Source organism: Manis pentadactyla, chromosome 3, assembly GCF_030020395.1.
Source record: "Manis pentadactyla isolate mManPen7 chromosome 3, mManPen7.hap1, whole genome shotgun sequence".
Lineage (NCBI taxonomy): Eukaryota > Metazoa > Chordata > Mammalia > Pholidota > Manidae > Manis > Manis pentadactyla.
In genome coordinates, this window is record NC_080021.1 from 40,195,321 (window position 1) to 40,218,338 (window position 23,018).

The 23,018-nt window shown below is 36.9% G+C and overlaps 1 protein-coding gene across 1 annotated transcript in view; it reads left to right on the forward strand.

Moving 5' to 3' along the window:
- The window catches only part of RGS22 (regulator of G protein signaling 22), a 168,083-nt gene that overhangs the window by 44,892 nt on the left and 100,173 nt on the right, over positions 1 to 23,018 (forward strand). The window contains exons 7-9 of the mRNA XM_057497863.1: positions 4,305 to 4,434; positions 6,222 to 6,837; positions 8,378 to 8,539. Of these exons, the coding sequence (XP_057353846.1) occupies positions 4,305 to 4,434; positions 6,222 to 6,837; positions 8,378 to 8,539 (908 nt within the window). The remainder of the gene's footprint in view (positions 1 to 4,304; positions 4,435 to 6,221; positions 6,838 to 8,377; positions 8,540 to 23,018) is intronic.

The window sequence follows — 23,018 nt, forward strand, 5'->3', positions numbered from 1 at the left end:
GAATGTTGACCCCTTTTCAGATGAGTCATTTATGAATATATTCTCCCATACTCTAGGATGCCTTTTTGTTTTACTGATGGTGTCCTTTGCTCTCCAGAAGCTTTTTAGTTTGATGTAGTCCCACTTGTTAATTTTTGCTTTTGTTTCCCTTGCCTGAGGAGGTGTGTTCATGAAAAAGTTGCTCGTGTTTATATTCAAGAGAGTGTTGCCTATGTTTTCTTCTAAGATTTATGGTTTCATGATTTACATTCAGGTCTTTGATCCATTTTGAGTTTACTTTTGTGTATGGAGTTAGAAAATAATCCAGTTTCATTCTTTTACATGTAGCTATCCAGTTTTGCCAACACTAGTTTTTGAAGAGGCTGTCATTTCTTCCTTGTATGTCCATGGCTCCTTTATCATATATTAATTGGCCATATACATGTGTGCTTATATCTGGCCTGTCTGTTCTATCTCACTGATCTATGGCTCTGTTCTTGTGCCAGTACCACATTGTCTTGATTACTGTGGCTTTGTGGTAGAGCTTGAAGTTGGGGAGTGTAATCCACCCAGCTTTATTCTTCCTTCTCAGGATTGCTTTGGTTATAAGGGGTCTTTGTGGTGCCATATTAATTTAAAACTATTTGTTCTAGTTCACTGAAAAACTCTGTTGGTATTTTGATAGGGATTGCATTGAACCTGTAGATTGCTTTAGGCAGGATGGCCATTTTGACAATATTAATTCTTCCTACCCAAGAGCATGGGATGTATTTCCATTTATTAGCACCCTCTTTAATTTCTCTCAGGAGTGTCTTGTAGTTTTCATGGTATAAGTCTTTCACTTTCTTGGTTAGGTTTATTCCTAGGTATTTTATTCTTTTTTCACTGTGAATGGAGTTGTTTTCCTGCTTTCTCTTTCTGCTAGTGCATCATTAGTGTATAGGAATGCAACAGATATCTGTGTATTAATTTTGTATCCTGCAACTTTGCTGAATACAGATATTAGTTCTAGTAGTTTTGGAGTGGGTTCTTTAGGGCTTTTATGTACAATATCATGTCATCTGCAAACAGGGACAGTTTGACTTCTTCCTTACCAATCTGAATACCTTTTATTTCTTTGTGTTGTCTGATTACCGTGGCTAGGACCTCCAGTACTATGTTGAATTAAAGTGGTGAGAGTGGGTATCCTTGTCTTGTTCCCGATCTTAGAGGAAAATCTTTCAGTTTTTCACTCTTAAGTATAATGTTGGCTGTGTATTTGTTATATATAGCCTTTATTATGTTGAGGTACTTGCCATCTATACCCATATTGAGAGTTTTTCTCATGATTGGGTGTTGAATTTGTCAAATGCTTTTTCAGCATCTATGGAGATGATCATGTGATTTTTGTCCTTCTTTTTATTGATGTAGTGGATGATGTTGATGGGTTTTTGAATATTGTACCATCCTGAATCCCTGGAATGAATCCCACTTGATCATGATGTATGATCTTTTTGATGTATTTTTGAATTTGGCTTGCTAATATTTTGTTGAGTATTTTTGCATTTATGTTCTTCAGGGATATTGGTCTGCAATTTTCTTTTTTTGTGGTATCCTTGCCTGGTTTTGGTAGTAGAGCGATGCTGGCTTCATAGAATGATTTTGGAAGTATTCACTCCTCTTCTACTTTTTGGAAAACTTTAAGGAGGATGGGTATTAGGTCTTCTCTAAATGTTTCATGAAATTCAGTGGTGAAGCTATCTGATCTGGAGTTCTGTTCTTGGGTAGTTTTTTGATTACTGATTCCCATTTCTTCTAGGTTATCCAATTTGTTAGCATATAATTTTTCATAGTATTTTCTAATAATTCTTTGTATTTATGTGGTGTCTGTAGTGATTTTCTTGTCTCATTTCTGATTCTGTTTGTGTGTGTAGACTCTTTTTTTCTTGATAAGTCTGACTAGGGGTTTATCTATTTTGTTTCTTTTCTCAAAGAACCAACTCTTGGTTTCATTAATTTTTTTCTATTTTTTATTCTTCTCAATTTTATTTATTTCTGCTCTAATATTTATTTTGTCCCTCTTTCTGCTGAGTTTGGTCCTCATTTGTTCTTCTTTTCCACTTTCATTAATTGTGAATTTAGTCTGTTCATTTGGGTTTGTTCTTTCTTCTTTAAATAACCCTGAATCACTATATACTTTCCTCTTAGAACTGACTTCGCTGCGTCCCACAGAATTTGGGGCATTCAGCTGTTTTTTCATTTGTCTCCATCTATTGCTGAATCTCTGTTTTAATTTTTCCATTGATCCATTGATTATTTAGGAGTATGTTGTTAAGCCTCCATGTGTTTGTGAGCCTTTTTGTTTTCTTTGTACAATTTATTTCTAGCTTCATACCTTTGTGATCTAGAAAGTTGGTTGATACAATTTCAGTCTTTCAATTTGCTGAGCCTCTTTTTGTGCTCTAGTATGTAATCTATTTTGGAAAATGTTCCATGTGCACTTGAGAAGAATGTGTATCCTGGTGTTTTTGGGTGGAGTGCTCTGTAGATGTCTGTTAGGTCCATCTGTTCTAATGTGTTGTTCAGTCCCTCTGTGTCCTTAATTATTTTCTGTCTGGTTGATCTGTCCTTTGGAGTGAGTGGTATGTTGAAGTCTCCTACTCTCTTAAGCCTATTTTTAAGTATTATTTTCTCTTCATTTATGCATTGTAGAAATATCAGGAATGTCATAAAAAAGCACTGTTTTTTTTTATGCAAAAAGAATCAGTCTAGTGGAAAAAGTAAATGTGAGCTAGTTCATTTTTTTCTATTTTCTATGATGAAAAAATTCACTTCTGTCTACTTGATTAATGCTTTAAATTTTACCTTTTTAAAAAGCTTTTGAAGTTTGAGGATTTAAAGCTTTTGGGCCATTAAATTATTTGAACAATGATTGTAGGTAGGAATTAATCTTTATGGTAATTGGTAATATTACTTTGAGTCTTCACTTATACCATCTAAACACAATTGACCTTATTTTAAGATTATGTTAACTGCTTTTATGTCTAACTGAATTTCTCCTCTATCTTTATTCAGTCATCTTTTTTGTGCAGTTGAGATAGCAAGGACTCTTGGATACTGGTATTTCTCCATTCCCTGAAAGTTCCTTAATTATTTTGTCCTCCTCTCATGGCTTAGGATTCTGCTTGGAATATTGTAGTCACTCAATAAATATATAACATGAACTAACATATAATTAATAATAAATAGCTAGGTTTTAAAGGAAGGCAAAGAGGGAACAAAATGAAATTAGTATCTTTCAAAACATTTCTCTACCCAGGAAACCTTACCTCTAAGAGAGGCAGTGACTACACAGAGGGCACTTCTCATTTCTGTCTCTTGCTTTTTGGCCTCATTGTGTGCCTGACTTTCCCTGCTAATTCTGGAAAATAGTCAGGAAACAATATGTGTTTCATTTGAGCCCTGCCTCTTCTGTGAGCGTTTCTTAGGCTAAGGGCCACCTGACTCATTTGAAGAAAGGAGAAATGAGAAGTGAGAGTAATGCTGGACACTCCCTCCTCTGATTCTGTAGAACAACTTGGATTAACTTAGAGAAACAGGTGAGGACATTACTGAGAGAGTCAGGCAGAGAAGTATTCCCAGGAAAGGTAAGATAGGAGCTTTTTAAGACTGGGTTCTAGAAGTTGAGGGTCAGCTTGGGAATTGGGTCAGCTGGCACAAGGGTGCCCAAAGGAAAAATTGAAGACCGCATCTAGGGTCAGAGGGTGTCAGGAATCAGTCTTCAGGAAACATCCAGTCCAAGCAAAGTAAAAACTGAATCTAAGATGAGAGGCAGTTGAAACTTGGAGAGGTTTCTCATGTGTCCTGAGGGAGTAAGTCTTTGTCATATTAGAAAGGTGTTGCTAACAACACTGAGCTACGTCAGACAGAATTGGAGGTATGAAAGGACTGGGAAGGTTGTAAATGAGAGCAGCTGGCAAAAGATGCATTCAAGGACTGATGAGCCACCGTGATGAACAAGCAGAGGTTAGATGGCATGAATCTGCAGTGAGCCCAGAAAGCGGGGCTGCATGTCTCTGGTGGAAGGGTGGAAAAAATTTTCTGGGTATTGGGCTCATTTTTTTTCTTTTGTCCATCTAATGTAAATAATTTGAGTTGAGATTTCCTTCCCATTATTATCAGCTAATGAAATTTTCTGTGTACAACATTCTTTCCTTTCATGGCATGATTTTTCCTTTACATATTGTACTGTGTAAATTGAACATTATCATAATGATTTGTCCAGATTTGTGATTACAATAATACCGCTAATTGTATGTTAAACAAATATGCTCCTTTCTTCCTAGGCCTCCTATACTCAAACAAAAGATTGGTTTGCATTAGCCAAACAAAGTGAGCAAAGAGTATCGACCTTTTCATTGCCATCTTGTGTACTTGACAACAAAACTGAATCACCAGTTATTTCATCTGTTCCTGGTAAGCAGAGAAGGACAAGAATGATTTCACAACTTCTATTTAAATCTTTTTTGTTGTTCTAATCTTCCAGTACAAACTTAGTAGTTGGGGAGAAAATTATCCCCCCCATCCATTCCACTTTCTAATATTTTTTGAGTGTCAACTTGGTATAGTGCAAAGAGAATGGGTTTGGAATGCAACTACGCTGCTTATTAGTTGTGTGATTTTTTAAGTTATTCCACTGCTGGGCACCTTGCTTTACTCATCTGTAAGATTAGAATAAAGATACATACTGAATGTATGGAGAGTGCCTGGCCTAGTGCTTGGTACCTAGTAGGTAGTCAATAACTATTTGTCATGTCTTTATTTCCTATCACAGTTTACAAATTCTTATTATTAAGCCTTTGAAATAAAATGCTTCAACCTTTCTCTCTTAAAAGTAAATAGTCATTCATGGAACTTGAGGTTTTCTTCCATTTTTAAGTTCAGACTGTTTTTCACCTTGAAAAGCAGATAAATTTCCACTGTGGGGAACTTCTGTGTATTATATAAATTTGTCATAAAAATAGAAGAAACCTTTCAGAAATGGGAGTCATTAAATGATATTGCTAGAGAAAAAAACGCAGCAATGTGCTTCAGGAGAGGAACTCAGCAACTCACAGCAGTTCTTACCTTATTCCTTTGAAATGTATAAGCAACCTCTGGGAACAGTAAATCTAGAATTGAGCTTAAATCTAGGAAAAGAGGAAAATAATCTCCCTAACTGAGAATAACTGATTTATAGGTTTCTTGCTCTTTCATTAAAATAGTAAAGTAGAAAACTGGAGAATAAAGGAAGATAGTAAACAAGAAGAGAAAGGGCCCTGGGAAGATGGAGAATGGAAATGCCAGCTTTGCTCTGTACCTCCAATTCTGTGGGGCTGAGTGTATTTCCAGGATCCTTTCACAGGTTTATAAAAGTCTAATCTCTCAATATTGGAGAAATTTGATAATTTTTTTTCAATAAAATATGTAATGAATCATTTCCAGTTTGTTGAGGCCTGCCATCTGTTACTGAGAAAATGGCCACTTGAGGGTGGGACACCGAAGATAACAGCTTTTTCTATGATTTGTGGCAATTCAGGGGGTAAATTTGCCATGGGAAATAGAGCACTGACATCAGATATTTCACTGATTTTTGAAAAAAAGAAAAAAATGGGCGCTAAAGACTTAATCTTTAAAAAAAAGTGTAAAAACAATCTCTTTATAACCCTTCATAAGTTCTTTATGCTGTTTTATAATTTTAACAATAGGCTGTATGATATTAATTTAATCTTTCTGATAAATAGTGAATTTTTAAAAATTGCTTGTTTGAGTCCAGTTCTGATCTGTTCAACTCTTACCTCATCATTAGTGTTAGCTAGTTTGTTTTATTATACAATGTGAAATATTAGAGCACATTTACTATACATGTTCTAATTCTTTAATATAATTGGCCTTTATGTATTATATTCTGTATCCATCTGAAATATTACATTTTAAAAGTATATAATGCCATTTTTAATATCCTCTATATTAGGATTTTAAAATATTTAGTTCATCTGCTACCATTATCCTCTTTCATGTCCAGGAAAGACATGGCTAATCTCTTTTTGCAGTTTTTTTCTTCACTGGTCCCAAATGTGGCTTTAGATTCCTCCTTAAGACTGGGCCATGCAGTCACTACCTGTGATAAACCCATTTGCTATCCTGGCCCTATAAAATCTAGATGATAATTAAAAAAACTTGTACTCACATCTGATCTAATAGTCTTTTATGATTTAATACAGAGAGTTTTATCTTTGATGATGGAATTCACCCTAGGACGAAAAAGGACCCGTCTAGTACCAATAGTTTAGTTTCTGAATTTGAAGAAAAAGAAAGTGGATCTATATCTCTACAAGATACTCCTTCGCAAGCTCTTCTGAGAATATACCTTGAAAAGAAACAGGATGCTGTGGAAAGTCTGACATTGCATTTCTCAACATGGGGAGAATTTTTAAGATCTTATATAACCTTTATTTTTAAAGTAGCAATTCACCAACTTCTTGGAGAGCCATTTACAGAGAGTCCAGATAGTATAAATTTCTACAACACCACAGAAGTGGTGTTTGATGGGGTTTTTGAGCCTCTACCTGGCAAGGATGTTTTGTTAAGTGAAACAGTTCAAACCACAAGTGAAAAATCAGAAGAGATGTTAGAACAACCAAGTTTGCAAGGTGAGAGCATCGGACCAGAAAGCAGGGCTCATTGGTGTGTTTCTCACAAAACTTATGACATCGGCAATAGAAAGGAGTTTGAAAGATTTAAGAAATTTATAAAAGGTACATTAGGAGAGAGATATTGCTTGCTATGGATGGATATTGAAAGGTTAAAAGTTCTTAAGGACCCTGGAAGACATCAAAGGTATTTCTATTTTTTATTTTTCAATAGCTTTTAAACAAATTATTGAATATAAGTTTGGGTCATTTAAGCACAGGCAGAAAGCCTGAAATAAATGTAAAAATGTAATTTATGCCTTTAGAGGAATGAATAATATTATGATATATATTATGATAATATTGATTTCACTAGTTTGCTAGTGAAATGATTGCTAATAGTAGCAATTATTTGGGTTTGCATAATATTTCTTCCCATAGATTCTAAACCTCCTTTCAAGTTAATCATTCTATTTTATTTTTATAACATCCAGTGAAGTATTTTTTATATAAAAAAATAATTTATCATTTATATAACCACACTGGTGTAAGATACCTTATTTAAAAGATACCTTATGCCAGTGTAGGGCCTGCTTTTCCTAGCAGCCTAGCCTATTAACAAATTCCATGGTCTTTATCGGATGCCATTTAGGTATTCATATCTGAATGAGATCTGCTACATATCATCCTGGATATCCTCTAGAGAGCCTTTTAGAGGTCTGGTGGGGTGAAGGTCTTTGTGTGACTGCTTCATATGTTTTAGATAAGGGGCCTTAAGACAACCCTGCTTTAGAAAGTCCTTACCTTTGTGGTCATCTCCTGATCTGCTCTAACACGTGCCAACTATAGTATATTGCAATTCTCATTAAGGGTTTGACTGAGTACATACTAATGACTGGGTTATTCCACTTCTTTCAGTGGAACCCAGATTCAGAGCTCATTTCTGTACCCACTTCTAAGAGCAGGGTTACCAAATGTTTGATTATGAAGCATGACCTGATTAATCATGGGGCGGAAGGCCATTAGTATTTTTCAAGACATATTAGGGAAGTTATATGCAAACAACCTCCACAGGTTCTTTAAGGGGCAATACTGTATTGGTTCCTATTGTTCCTGTAACAAATTATCACAAACTTAGTGATTATTAAAGCAAAGCAAATTTATTCTCTTACAGTTAGGGGGGATAGAAGTCTAAAATGGGAATGCAGGGCTCCTTTCCTTCTGCAGGCTTTAGGAAAGGATCCATTTTCTTGATCTTTCCCAACTTCTGGAGGCTGCCTACTTTCCTTGGTTTGTGGCCCTTCTCCCATCTTCAAAGCAGCGTCAACAAAAGGACATCTTCTCTCCTCTATGCCCCCTGCTTCTATCTCACATCTTTTCTCTGTGATCTGAACCTCCTTCCTCCTTCTTAGAAGGAACCTTGTAATTTTAGGGCCACCTGGGTAATCCAGGATAATCTCTTTAAAATCCTAATCACATCTGCAGAATCTCACCATGTAAGGTTTCATTCATAGGTTCTGGAGATTCAGACATGGACATCCTTGCAAGGCCATTGTGCAACCTACCAAAACACCCTTCCATTCCCATAACTGAGAGAAAGATTTGTATCTCCACATTGGTACTCCTGCAATTCAATGTTGGTTTTGAGATAGTTCATTACTTGTCTGAACCATTTTAGAAGCACAAACATTTGGCTAGCTGCATATGTATCAATGTGTGTGTATATGTGTATATGTGTTTTATTTCAGACATCTTGAGAAGATGAAAAAATGCTATCTAGTGAGCAATGGGGATTGCTACCTTTCTGCAGAAATCTTATCAAAATTTAAACTGTTGGATGCATCTCAGTGGAATGAAGAACATTTAAAAAATATTCAGACTGAGGTTTTAAAACCCTTACTTCTGTATTGGTAAGAAGAATGTTGTGAATCAAAGTTTTTTGGTTTCATTTTTCTTAGTTATTTATGAAAATTTTAAATGCAAGATTACTAAGTCTTTGCTCTTCCTTGAAGTACTTAGTCTTTAGATAATTTGGATGTCTTTAAATTGATAAATAAGGTTGGAGAGTACTTAAGATTCATTTTAACTTTGTGAGCACATTCTACACCTGTCCCTTTTATGCTCAGTATCTCACCAAATTGTGTGTGTGTGTGTGTACATTTAGCTAGAGTTACAGATTTATCATTTCAATAAATGTTTTTTGAGCACTTACTATAGGCTAAGAGCTTTGCTAAGGATATAAGGGTGAAAAATGGTCAAGTCCAGTGGTTGTAGTCTATAGGAGGAACATACATGTGATATGAATGTAGTAAAAGAAAGCATGGTGAATGCACAGGATTCAGAGGAGAGGATACTTCACTTGGGGCTCAAGGTATTCTAAACAAGGAAATGAGAATGGATGTAGTAAAGAAAATGTGTGCCATTTGAGGATCAGTGAGCTGCCATTGTGGCTCTGATGGATCTTATTATGTCACTTTTCTGCTTTAAATTTTCACTGGTTATCCTAAATCTTTCAGTGTGAAGTTCAGATCCTTTAAATTAGCAGATAACGTCATCATGATTTGTCCTTTGCCCCATTCTCTGGCATCATCTCCCATCCAGGTATCCCAGATTATTTATATACTTTGTACTTCTCCATATATGGATAGAATGTTTTATTCTATTTTTTTCTTTAAAAAATTCTATTCTTAAATATTTAAGATATACAGAAAGATATAAAGTATTCTGTAGTGGGCACCTATGTACACACCATCCAACTTAATGAGGTATTATTAATACAATGGAAGCTTTCCTTTTTTAAAATTTAACTCCTGTTTTGGGATAATTGTAGACTCACATGCAGTTCTAAGATACAATACAGAGACATTCTTTGTACCTTTCACCTAGTTTCCCCTAGTTGTGACATTTTGCTTAACTCTAGTACACATATCATGAGGAAATTGACATTGATACAACTCACCAATCTTTTTCCTACTTTACCAGGTTTACATGCATTTATCTGTGTCTGTGTATAGGTAGTTGAATGCAATTTTTTTTTCTTTTATATTCTAGTTTAGTTTTCTTTTTTTTTTTGAGAGGGCATCTCTCATATTTATTGATCATATGGTTGTTAACAACAATAAAATTCTGTATAGGGGACTCAATGCACAATCATTAATCAACCCCAAGCCTAATTCTCAACAGTCTCCAATCTTCGGAAGCATAACGAACAAGTTTTTACATGGTGAACAAGTTCTTACATAGTGAATAAGTTCTTACATGGTGAACAGTGCAAGGGCAGTCATCACAGAAACTTTTGGTTTTGATCACGCATCATGAACTATAAACAATCAGGTCAATTATAATTATTCATTTGATTTTAATACTTGATTTTTATGTGAATCCCACATTTCTCCCTTATTATTATTATTATTATTTTTTTTTTAATAAAATGCTGAAGTGGTAGTTAGATGCAAGATAAAGGTAGAAAACATAGTTTAGTGCTGTAAGAGGGCAAATGTAGATGATCAGGTCTGTGCCTATAGACTAAGTATTAATCCAAGCTAGACAAGGGCAACAAAACATCCACAGATGCAGAAGATTTCTCTCAAAACAGGGGGGGTGAGGTTCTAAGCCTCACCTCTGTTGATCCCCAATTTCTCACCTGATGGCCCCCCTGCGACTGTGCCTGTCTTAGGTTGTTCCTCCCTTGAGGAATCTTACCTGTCTCTGGCTAACCAGTCATCTTCCGGGGCCATACAGAGAAATGTAAAGTTGGTAAGTGAGAGAGAAGCAATATTGTTTGAAAAGGTCAGCTTTTTACTTTTTGCATATTTATGCCCTGTGGCTTCTATGCCCAGCATTTGTCTTGAGGTATCTTTACCACTTGGAAGAATTATGATACTCGGTAATTTCTATATGAGGCACGAATTCTACTTAAGGGTTGTAATTAGGAAGGAAGAAGAAAAGCTATAGGAGTAGCAGATGGAAGAAAACATGGGAAGATTGATTATTTCTTTGACATATCTTCTTGTAGTGTAACATAAGCGTGTATAGGTTTTAAATTACTAATTAAATTGTGTCCACATATTAACATAATAGGAATACAGCTACATAACCAAAGCAGACCTACAATTACCAGCCATATCCAGTGAAACCAAGAAAACCAGTTAGGCACCCTAGGCATTTGTGAAAAATTATCAATGATATGATGGTTATTGTCTAACTGAATTTGAATATTTTGAGAAAAATCAGACAAATTAAAACAACACATTCCTGGGAACTGTTCACATCCCATATGTTCTTTTAACAGTAGATAGTCTATAGTCACAAGATTTTGGAGCGCTGCAACTTGCACTTCTCCTAATTCTTGGTTGAGTTCCGACAGTATAGAGCCAGTCAAATTTGTTGTTTTACTGTATGTACAGGCCAGCTTAGATATCTCCTTCTTCATTCCATGGCAAGTCCAGGAACCGGTGGGATGACTGCAGCTACAACTGCAACAGCACCAGGATCTTTGTTGAAGTTTTCTGATGATCATCTTCTGGAATGACTCTTCCAGAGAATGTTGATGTTGGAGTTCAATGCAATTTTATCACATTTGAGAGCCATGCATTTGCCACTATACTCAAGATACAGAACACTTAAATTACCACAAGTATCCCCTGTACTGCCCTTTTATAACCACACCCCCTTATTCTGAACCTCTTTCCCTCCATTTCTAACTTCTGGAAACCACTAATCTATTGCATAAATAAAATAATCCAGTAGGTAATCTTTTGGGATTATCTTTTGATACAGCATAATTCCCTTGAGATCCGTCTGAGATGTGTGTATCAGTAGTTCTTTCTGATTGCTGAGTAGTGTTCATTTTGCAGATGTTACATTTCTATTCATCCATTCACCCATTGGAAGACATTAGGGTTGTTTCTAGTCTTTTGACATTACTAATAAAGCTGCTGTGAACACTCATGCACTCATGCACAGGTTTCTGCATGACTTTAAATCTTCATTTCTCTGGGATAAATGTCCAAGATTGAGATAAGTAGGTCATGTAGTAAGTCCGTTTTTAGTTTTAAAAGAAGCCACCCATCTATTTTCCAGAGTTGATGTATCATTTTACATTCCTACCAACAATGTATGAATAATCCAGTTTCTTTGCATCCTTGCCATTTTTTAGTGTTGTCACAACTTTCTTTCTTAGCTATTTTAATAGGAGTGTAGTGATTTCTCATTGTGATTTTCCACAGTTCTCTAATGGCTAATGATGCTGAACATCTTTTCATGTGCAATTTGCCATGTGCATATCCTTTTCAGTGAAATATCTGTTCATGTCTTTTGCCCATTTTCAAATTGGATTTTCTTTCTTACTGTTGAGTTTTAGAATTATTTTTATATTCTAGATACTAGTCTTGAGTCAGATAGTTAGTTCACAAATATTTTCTCCCAGTCTTCAGTTTGTCTTTTGTTTTTATTAAGGTATCACTGATATACTAATATGAAGGCTTCACATGAGCAACATTGTGGTCACTACATTCACCCATATTATCAAGTCCTCCCCCACACACCCATTGCAGTCACTGTCCATCAGCGTACTAAGATGCTATGGAGTCACTACTTGTCTTCTCTGTTCTATACTGCCTTCCCTGTGACCCCCCTACATTATGTGTGCTAATTATAATGCTCCTCAATCCCCTTTTCCTTCCCTTGCCACCCACCCTCTCCACCCCATTTCCCTTTGGTAACCACTAATCCCTTCTTGGTGTCTGAGTCTGCTGCTGTTGTGTTCCCTCAGTTTTGTTTTGTTGTTTTACTCCACAAATGAGTGAAATCATTTGGTACTTGTATTTCTTCGCCTGACTTACTTCACTGAGCACAATACCCTCCAGCTCCATGCATGTTGTTGCAAATGGTAGGATTTCTTTTCTTCTTATGGCTGAATAACATTCCACTGTGTAAAGATATCACATCTTCTTTATCCATTCATCTATTGATGGACAATTAGGTTAAGTCCATAGATTGGCTATTATAAATAGTGCTGCGATAAATGTAAGAATGCATATGTCTGCTTGAATCAGGGATCTTGTTTTCTTCTAGTAAATTCCTAGGAGTAGAATTCCTGGGTCAAATGGTATTTCTATTTTTAGTATTTGAGGAACCTCCATATTGTTTTCCACAATGGTTGAATTTACATTCCCACCAGCAGTGTAGGAAGGTTCCCCTTTCTCCGCATTCTCTCCAGCGTTTGTTGTTCCTTGTCTTTTGGATGTTGGCCATCCTAACTGGTGTGAAGTGATATCTCATTGTGGTTTCAATTTGCATTTCTCTGATTATTGGCAATGTGGAGCATCTTTTCTGTGCTTCTTGGCCATCTGAATTTCTTCTTTGGCGAAGTGTCTGTTCAGATCCTCTGCCCATTTTTTAATCAGGTTATTTGCTTTTTGGGTGTTGAGGCGGGTGAGTTCTTTATATATTTTGGATGTTAACCCCTTATCAGATGAGTCATTTACAAATATGTTCTCCATACTGTAGGATGCCTTTTTGTTCTAATGATGGTGTCCTTTGCTGTCCAGAAACTGTTTAGTTTGATGTAGTCCCACTTGTTCATTTTTGCTTTCGTTTCTGTTGCCCGAGGAGATGTTTTAATGAAAAAGTCGCTCATGTTTATATTCAAGAGAGTTTTGCCTATGTTTTCTACTATGAGTTTTATGGTTTCATGATTTACATTCAGGTCTTCAATCCATTTCGAGTTTACTTTTGTGTATGGAATTAGACAATAATCCAGTTTTATTCTCTTACATGTAGCTTGTCCAGTTTCTCCAACATGAGTTGTTGAAGAGGGTGTCATTTCCCCATTGTATATCCATGGCTCCTTATCCTATGTTAATGGACCATCTATGTGTGGATTTATATCTGGGCTCTCTATTCTGTGCCATTGATCCTATGGCTCTGTTCTTGTGCCAGACCAAAGTGTCTTGATTACTGTGGCTTTGTAGTAGAGCTTGAAGTTGGGGAGTGTAACCCCCCAGGTTTATTCTTCCTTCTCAAGATTGCTTTGGTTATAAGGGATCTTTTGTGGTGCCATATTAATTTTAGAACTATTTGTTCTAGTTCATTGAAGAACTCTGTTGGTATTTTGATAGGGATTGCATTGAACCTATAGACTGCTTTAGGTATTATGGCTATTTTGACAATATTAATCCCTCCTATCCATGAGCAGGTTGTATTTCCATTTATTGCTGTCTTCTTTAATTTCTCTCATGAGTGTCTTGTACTTTTCATGGTATAGGTCTTTCACCTCCTCAGTTAGGTTTATTCCTAGGTATTTTATTCTTTTGAATACAATGTAAATGGAATTCTTTTTACTGATTTCTCTTTCTGCTAGTTCACTGTTGGTACATAGGAATGCAGCAGATTTCTGTGTATTAATTTTGTATCCTGCAACTTTGCTGAATTCAGTTATTAGTTCTAGTAGTTTTGGGGTGGATTCTTTAGAGTGTTTTAATGTACAATATCATGTTATCTGCAGACAGTGACAGCTTAACTTGTTCCTTACCAATCTGGATGCCTTTTATTACTTCGTGTTGTCTGATTGCCATGGCTAGGACCTCCAGTACTATGTTGAATAAAAGTGGGGGGAGTGGGCATCCTTGTCTTGTCCACGACATTAGAGGAAAAGCTTTCAGCTTTTTATTGTTAGGTATGATGTTGGCTGTGTGCTTGTCATATATATCCTTTATTGTGTTGAGGCACTTGCCCTCTATACCCATTTTGTTGAGAATTTTTCTCATGAAAGGTTTTTGAATTTTGTCAAATGTTTTTTCAGGAGCTATTGAGATAACTATGTGATTTTTGTCCTTCTTGTTGATGTGGTGTATGACATTGATGGATTTTCTGATGTTCCATCATTGCATCCCTGGAATGAATGCCACTTGATCATGATGTATGATCTTTTTGAAGTATTTTTGAATTCAATTTCCTAATATTTTCTTGAGTATTTTTGCATCTGTGTTCTTCAGGGATATTGATCTGTAGTGTTCTTTTTCCATGTTGTCTTTGCCTGGTTTTGGTATTAGAGTGATGCTGGCTCCATAGAATGATTTTGGAAGTATTCCCTCCTCTACTCTTTTTGGAAAACTTTAAGGAGAATGGGTATTAGGTCTTCACTAAATGTTTGATAAAATTCTGCAGTGAAGCCATCTGGTCCAGGTGTTTTGTTCTTAGGTAGTTTTATGATTACCAGTTCAATTTCATTGCTGGTAATTGGCCTGTTCAGATTTTCTGTTACTTCCTGGATCAGTCTTGGAGGGTTGTATTTTTCTAGTAAGTTGTCCATCTCTTCTAGGTTATCCAACTGTTAGCATATAATTTTTCATAATATTCTGTAATAATTCTTTGTATTTCCATGGTGTCCATAGTGATTTTTCATTTCTCATTTGTGATTCTGTTTATGTGTGTAGACTCTCTTTTTTTCTTGATAAGTCTGGCTAGGGGGTTATCTATTTTGTTTATTTTCTCAAAGAATCAGTTCCTGGTTTCATTGATTCTTTTATTGTTTTATTCTTCTCAATTCATTTTCTTCTCTGATCTTTATTATGTCCCTCCCTCTACTGACTTTGGGGCTCATTTGTTCTTCTTTTTCCAATTTCAATAATTGTGATTTTAGACTATTCATTTGTGATTGTTCTTCCTTCTTAAAATATGCCTGGATTGCTATATACTTTCCTCTTAGAACTGCCTTCGCTGCGTCCCACAGAAGATGGGGCATTGTGCTGTTGTTGTCATTTGTTTCCATATATTGCTTGATCTCTGTTTTAATGTGGTCATTGATCCATTGATTATTTAGGAGCATGTTGTTAAGCCTCCATGTATTTGTGAGCCTTTTTGTTTCCTTTGTACAATTTAGTTCTAGTTTTATACCTTTGTGGTCTGAAAAGTTGGTTGGTAGAATTTCAATCTCTTGGAATTTACTGAGGCTCTTTTTGTGGCCTAGTATGTGGTCTATTCTGGAAAATGTTCCATGTGCACTTGAGAAGAATGTGTATCCAGCTGCTTTTGGGTGCAGAGTTCTGTAGATGTCTATTAGGTCCATCTGTTCTAGTGTGTTGTTCAGTGCCTCTATGTCCTTACTTATTTTCTGTCTGGTTTATCTGTCCTTTGGAATGAGTGGTGTGTTGAAGTCTCCTAGAATGAATGCATTGCATTCTGTGTCCTCCTTTAATTCTGTTAGTATTTGTTTTACATATGTAGGTGCTCCTATGTTGGATGCATAGATATTTATAATGGTTATATCCTCTTGTTGGACTGATGCCTTTATCATTATGTAATGTCCTTTATCTCTGCTTACTTTCTTTGTTTTGAAGTTTATTTTGTCTGATACAAGTACTGCAACTCCTGCTTTTTCTCCCTATTATTTGCATGAAATATCTTTTTCTATCCCTTCACTTTTAGTCTGTGTATGCCATTGGGTTTGAAGTAAATCTCTTGTAAGCAGCATATAGATGGGTCTTGCTTTTTTTTTTCCATTCTGTAAGTCTGTGTCTTTTGATTGGTACATTCAGTCCATTTACATTTGGGTGATTATCGATAGATAAGTACTTATTGCCATTGCAGGCTTTAGATTTGTGGTTACCAAAGGTTAAGGGCAGCTTCCTTACAATCTAACAGTCTAACTTAACTTGTTTACTATTGCTATTACAAACACAATCTAAAGGTTCTATTTTTTTCTCCCTTCTTTTTTTTCTTCTTCCACTATTTATATCTCAGGTGTCATATTCTGTACGCTTTGTGTATTTCTTGACTGATTTTTTGGGTAGCTGATTTAATTTTCTGTTTGCTTAGTAATTAATTGGTTTACTTCCTTTACTGTACTTTTATTTTCTTGGGTAGCAGCTATCTAGCCTTAGGAGCACTTCCATCTACTGCAGTCCTTCCAAAATACACTATAGAAATGGTTTGTGGGAGGTTAATTCCCTCACCTTTTGCTTATCTGGGAATTGTTTAATACCTGCTTCAAATTTAAATGATAGTCTTAACAGGTAGAGTATTCTTGGTTGAAGGCTCTTCTGTTTCATTGCATTAAATATATCAAGCCACTTCCTTATGGCTTGTAGTATTTCTGCTGAGAAGTCTGATGATAGCCTGATAGGTTTTCCTTTGTATGTCATCTTTTTTCTCTCTCTGGCTGCTTTTAATAGTCTGTCTTTATCCTTGATATTTTCCATTTTAATTATTATATGTCTTGGTGTTGTCTTCCTTGGGTCCCTTGTGTTTGGAGATCTTTGCATCTTCATAGCCTGAAAGACTATTTCCTTCCCGAGCTTGGGGAAGTTTTCAGCAATTATTTCTTCAAAGAGACTTTCTATCCCATTTTCTCTCTCCCCTTTTTCTGGTACCCCTATAATGCAAATATTGTTCCATTTGGATTGGTTACAGTCTTATTATTCTTTGATTCCTAGAGATCTTTTGTTTTTCTGTGTGCCTCAGCTTTTTGTATTCCTGTTCTTTAGTTTCTCTTCCATTACTGTCTCCTCTACCTCTTTGAATCTGCTTTTAAATCTCACCATTGCATGTTTTATTTCAGATACTGTATTTTTCAAGGTTTCTATGTTTTTCTGATGTCATCCCTGAGATCTTGAATATTTTTTTGTAGCTCTGTGAGCATGTTTATGATTTTTATTTTGAAATCTTTATCAAGAAGATTGGTGATTTCACTTTCACCAACCTGTCTTTCTTGTGTTTGATGGATTTTGGTTTGCACAAGGTCCTTTCACCACTTCATATTTGTAATGAATTATATGGAATAATAACTTTGTATAGGTGGCACCTTCTAGTGCCGAGAAGCTCTACTCTCTGGTGCTGCCCAGTACCTGGAGTGATGGTGGGGATTGCAGGTGATTGGCACCATATCTCCTGGGAGGAAAGAGCTCTTTTCTGATTCCTGGCTGCAGTTCCTGTCCCCACTGCCAGGGCCAGTGGGCCTAGTATGCAGGGAGCAGCCTCTGTGTTACTGCCCTGTAGCTGCAATGGGTAGGGCTGTCCTCTGGCTGGCCTCACAGAATGGTTGGGGCAGCAGATTTGCCAACCAGTACTGGCCGGCAGGAAGCATCAGCAGGCTGTGTATCACAGTGGGGGGCCTCTGCACTGCATTGCCAGCCAGGGGGATGGAGCGCCTGATGCTCCTGAATGTTTCCAATCTGCTGGGCTGAGTGTGCCGGAATGATTTTGTCCACCTGTCCTTCTGAGCAGCAAGCTCTGTGTAATCCTTGTGTCCTTAGCAGCCTTCTCACTGTTGGGAAGTCTTTCAAACCACCCTCCTTTCTTTTGTCCTGGTTGGGCTGCTTGTGGGTACCTGTTCTCCACAAGCAGCTGGAATTTCAGTCTCTCTAAGTATTCTACCTGTCTTTGCTTCCCAGCCCCTCTAATCTCCAGAGCACCGTGTAATGTGGGTTCATGCTCCTAGAGCAGATATTCAGGGGTGGTTGTTTAGCAGTCCCTCCATGCTCCATTTTTCTTCCTCCTGCCTGTGAGGTGGGGTGGTGGGAAGGTTTGGGTCCTGCCATATTCTGGCTCTGGTACTTTACCCATTTCTGTGAGGTCTTTTCTTTTTTCCCACATGTAAGCTGTCTTTGAAGTCTCTTCTTTCTGGCCACTCTTTCAGGATTAGTTGTATTTGCTGTATTTTCTTGTTATGTGTGGTTTTCGGAGGAGGTTTCTGCCTCACTTCTCATGCCGCCATCTTTTTCCCAGACTTTAGTTTGTCTTTTTAAAGACAAGCTTTCCAAAGACTTCTTACCAATGTTCTTTCAGAGCTTCCTGGTTAATGAATATGTGGAGAATCTGGGAGAGTGGTGTTCTCAGATACCATGGAAGTTCTATGACCCTTCCCACATACCTTGCTCTGTGAATCTCTTTCATTCACTGTTCCTGAATTATATATATCCTTTTATAATAAACCAGTAATGTACATAAAGCAAATAAGTGAAAATACTGTGGTTAATGGGAACCAGAATTCTCATTGATGTGGAAGAGTTACAAACAAAGAAGAGAACAAGCATGGAACCCTGTGGTGATAGACTGGAAATGGAAAATGCAACTTTTCATAAACTTGTGTTATCATACTCAATTAAAAGAGTGTAATTCACTAAAAAAAAAAAAAAAAAGATCAAACCAAACAACAGATTATCATAATGACTAGAAAAAACTTGCAAGAAAAATTCTGATGTTAATCACGTATGGTATTTTCCCTGGGAGGGTGGTATACTAGGGGACTGTGTTTAAATGAGGGGTTCCAGATAAGTTTTACTAGAAACATTTCATTAGGGTAGGAGTAAATAGCTCTTGGGCCAAGTTATTCACCTACTGGAAACTTTCCTATGTCAAATGTGTTGCCTCCAGCCACTATTAAGAACAAATATCATTGCATCTGAAAGATTAAACAGTGAGGGGTCTTTCACAGAACGAAATTTTAAAAAGTTAGTGATGTCCAATTTTTCAATTTCTTTTATGGATTATGCCTTTGGTGTCAAACCTGTGAGTTTTTTTTTACCTAGTTCTAGATCCTGAAGATTTTCTCCTGATTTTTCTAAAATCCTTATTTTATGTTTTTTATACTTAAGTCTATGGTCCACTTAGAATTAATTTTTATATACAGTGTGAGGTTTATAAAGGTCAGAGTTCTGTTGTTTTGTTTTTTTTCCTTGCTTATGGATATCCAACTGCTGATCTTCATTAATTGAAAAGGCCATCCCTTTTCTTTCCATTTTTTCTGTTTTACATTAAACATATAGAAAAAGTGAATTGAATAGATTTATATAACCACCATGATAATCAAGATACAAACAATTCTGTCAACCCATAAAACTCTCATGCTATGCTTTTATGCTTTTGTTACACTCTTCTTCCATTCCTAACCCCTGGCAACTGATCTGTTCTTTGTCATTATACTTAAATCATTTTGAAAATGAGCTATAAATGAAATCATACAATATGTAACCTTTTGAGATCAACCTCTGTTCATCAGCATAATACCGTTAAAGCATAATGCATCCAAATTGTTGCATATGTGATAGTTCATGTATTTTTTAGGTTTAGCTTTCCATTTGACCATTGTTGGTAAGTAGAAGTATAATTGAATTTTGTGTGTACTCAGTGTTAGAAGAGAATTCCTCCTTTTAGTCCAGCTGTTAATCTTTCATTGGCCTGATGTGCTTTCCTAGCTGTTCTGGAACTCTTCCATGCTCAGGTCCCTCAGACACTTCCTCTCACCTACACACCAATACCAAGCAGGTCTTATGGCTGTAGTAGTCTGTACCCACCAACTTTATTTTGGTGGAGATACCTTGTCACATTAAAATTTTGTTGAAAATGCTGCCCATGAATCTGGTTTTGCTATCTAGTTGTCCTGTCTGTTTTTATGGAGGGATTCTGAGAGGTAGAAAAACAATACTGCTGACATTGCCATTTTCCCAGAATGCTCTTACCTTTTTTCTTAATCTAGCTAAACCTTGTGTATTCTTTAAATTCCAAACTAAAACATAAACAGTTTAATGAATATTACAAAGTAGACACTTGTGTAACTACTATGTGAATGGGACAACAGAACATTGCCAAGACTCCTGAAGGTCCCTTCTGGTAACATCCTCATCCTCCTCAGAGGTAACCACCATTGTGACTTTTGTGATTATCCTCTTTTTCCTTTTCTTTAGAATTTTACTAACCATGTATTCTGTCTTGCCAGTGGGTTTCAGCCCCAGGGAAGTTCACTGTTGATTCAGTGAGACAGAGGAATGACAATGGAATGTTCTTGGGGTGAAAGGGTTTATTACCTGGCTTGTTTTCCCAGTGATAGATCGAGCACTAGAATCACGTCTATAATCCTCCTCTGTCTCTGCCTCCACTCAGAGCACCGGGCAGAGCTCTTTATATAGTGACTCCATCAATAATAGTTTATTGCCTGTGGGTTGTAAGCAGTATCCTAGCAGCAGGCCAGTTACATCATCAAGTAGTTTAGGTTCAGGTGAGAATCCTGGCCATAGGAACCTTCACTTTATCCACATATGCAAATAAATCTCTGCATATATACTTTCATCTGCCTGTTCTATACCTTTAGATAAATGGAATCATGTTGTATGCATTCTTTTGCATCTTCTATCAACATTATTTTTGTGCAATTTGTCTGTAATTGCATGTAAGTTTTATTAATTTTCATTCTGTATATAGTATTCCACTGCATGAATGTGTCAAAATTTATTTGCTGTTTTTGTTAACATTTGTGTTGTTTTCTGCTTTTTACAATTGTAAGCGATGCTGTAATATATATTTTTGTACACATACCCATTTTTCCACAGTAGTTGTACTGATTTACATTCCCCCCATCAAAATACGCAATTACTCACTGCTACAAATCCATAAGTAGTAAGTAGAGGAATTGGAAGTTCCTGTGGCCAGGATCCTCTCCTGACCTAAACTACTTGATTTAATTGTTCTACTGCTAAGCTAGTGCTCCCACACCCATTGGCAATGAGTTATTATTGACTGAGTCACTGTATAAAGCGTTCCACCAGTGCTCTGGGTGGAGGCAGAGATAGAGGTTGATTATGGACCTGCAGACTGCTGGATGCATATATGACTTTTAATGCTTAACCTATTGCCCTGAGAATAAAGCCAGCTATAAACCCTTTTACCCCAAGAACGGTCCATTGTCATCTCTCAGTCTCACTGAATCCATAGTGATTTTGACTGGGGCTGAAATCCTCAGGCAAGACACCATTGTAGCATTTAATGTTGTCAGACTTAAATTTTTCTCTGTGTGTTTGGTGTGTCATTGGTATCTTGTGGTTTTAATTTGCATTTCCCTGATTACTAGTGAGGTTAATAACCTTTTCAATATTTATTGATCAGTTTGATTTTAATTTCTGTAAATTACCTGTTTATCTTCTTTGCCCATTTTTCTGTTGGGAGACACACATGTACATACTCTTACACACATATATACACTGTGGAGAAGTTGGGGTTCCTTTGGCCAGGATCCTCACTGAACTTAAACCACCTGATGTTGTAACTGGCCTGTTGCTAGGCTACCACTTTCACACCTTTAGGCAATAAGCTATTACTGCACTCTATAGAGAGCACAGCCCAGTGCTCTGGGCAGAGGCAGAGACACTAGTGCCTAACCTATGACCGGGAGAACAAGCCGGGTAATAACTCTTTCACCCCAAACCAAAAAACGTTTTGCTGTCAATTTCTTTGGTCACAGTGAAGCCATAGCGAACTTGCCCAGGGCTGAAACCCATTGGCAAGACAGATGCATATACATATAATATGTACATACACACTTATATATTGGATACAGCTCCTTTGGAAGTATTATGTGGCAAATATCTTCTCCCATTATCTAGAGCTTGAGAATTAAGATACATACAATTAGTGTACAGGAGAACTTGTATGATGGAAGCATGAAAAATAATACACCACAGTTTAGGATTGACTGAAATTTATTCCACAATATTTGACGAATTCTTAGTGGCTAGTAAAAAACCAATGCAATGAATGAAATACGAATGCAGGATTAAAGTGGTAGGGGCAGCAAGGACTTGGTATTATATGAATACATTGTACTGATGGGAATCAGAAAATTGAGACACCTAGGTTTCATGGCTAACACATGTATGATTTATTTGATAAGGATCTTGTAGATAAACCCACTTAGTGGTTGCCATGGTGTCTTGCCAATGGGTTTACCAGCCCCAGGCAAGTTCACTATGGATCCAGTGAGACCAAGGAATGACAGTAGAACGTTTTTGGGGTGAAAGGGTTTATCCCCAACTTCATTCCCATGGTGGCAGGTCAATCACTAGAATCCCATCCACTCAGAGCAAGTCTGCATGCAGCAAGCTGGTCTGATTCTGGGCTTCTGGGCCCCTTCAGCCGTCTCAGTCTCTGTCTTCAGTGCTGCCACCACTCCAGCCTCTGCTCTCCTGCAGCTGTGTAGCCCTGCCACCGTGTCGCCCAGAGCACCGGGTGGAGCTCTTTATATAGAGTCAATAGCAACATATTGCCCATACATGTGTAGTGAGCTAGCCGACCAGGGCCAGGTGAGAATCCTGGCCCTAGGAACCTTCACTTTATCCACACATGGGAATAAGAGGTGATTTTTGGATATTTCCAAGTCTGAAATAAAGTGTTTAAAGACCACTCATATCTATAAAAGGTGTTTTCTAATCCTAAACTAATTATGAACTTTGGATTCTATTCCCCTCCCAGTCTGCATTCACACAGAGAAATGTCTATCTTCTTTGTATTTTAAAGGTAGGCAATTTTCTACCAAGACATGAAATAGAGAGTGGGAATTAGTCTTTGTGCTATGGCATGAGGGGGAAAACCTGGTCCAAGCAGCAGTTAGTAACAGGC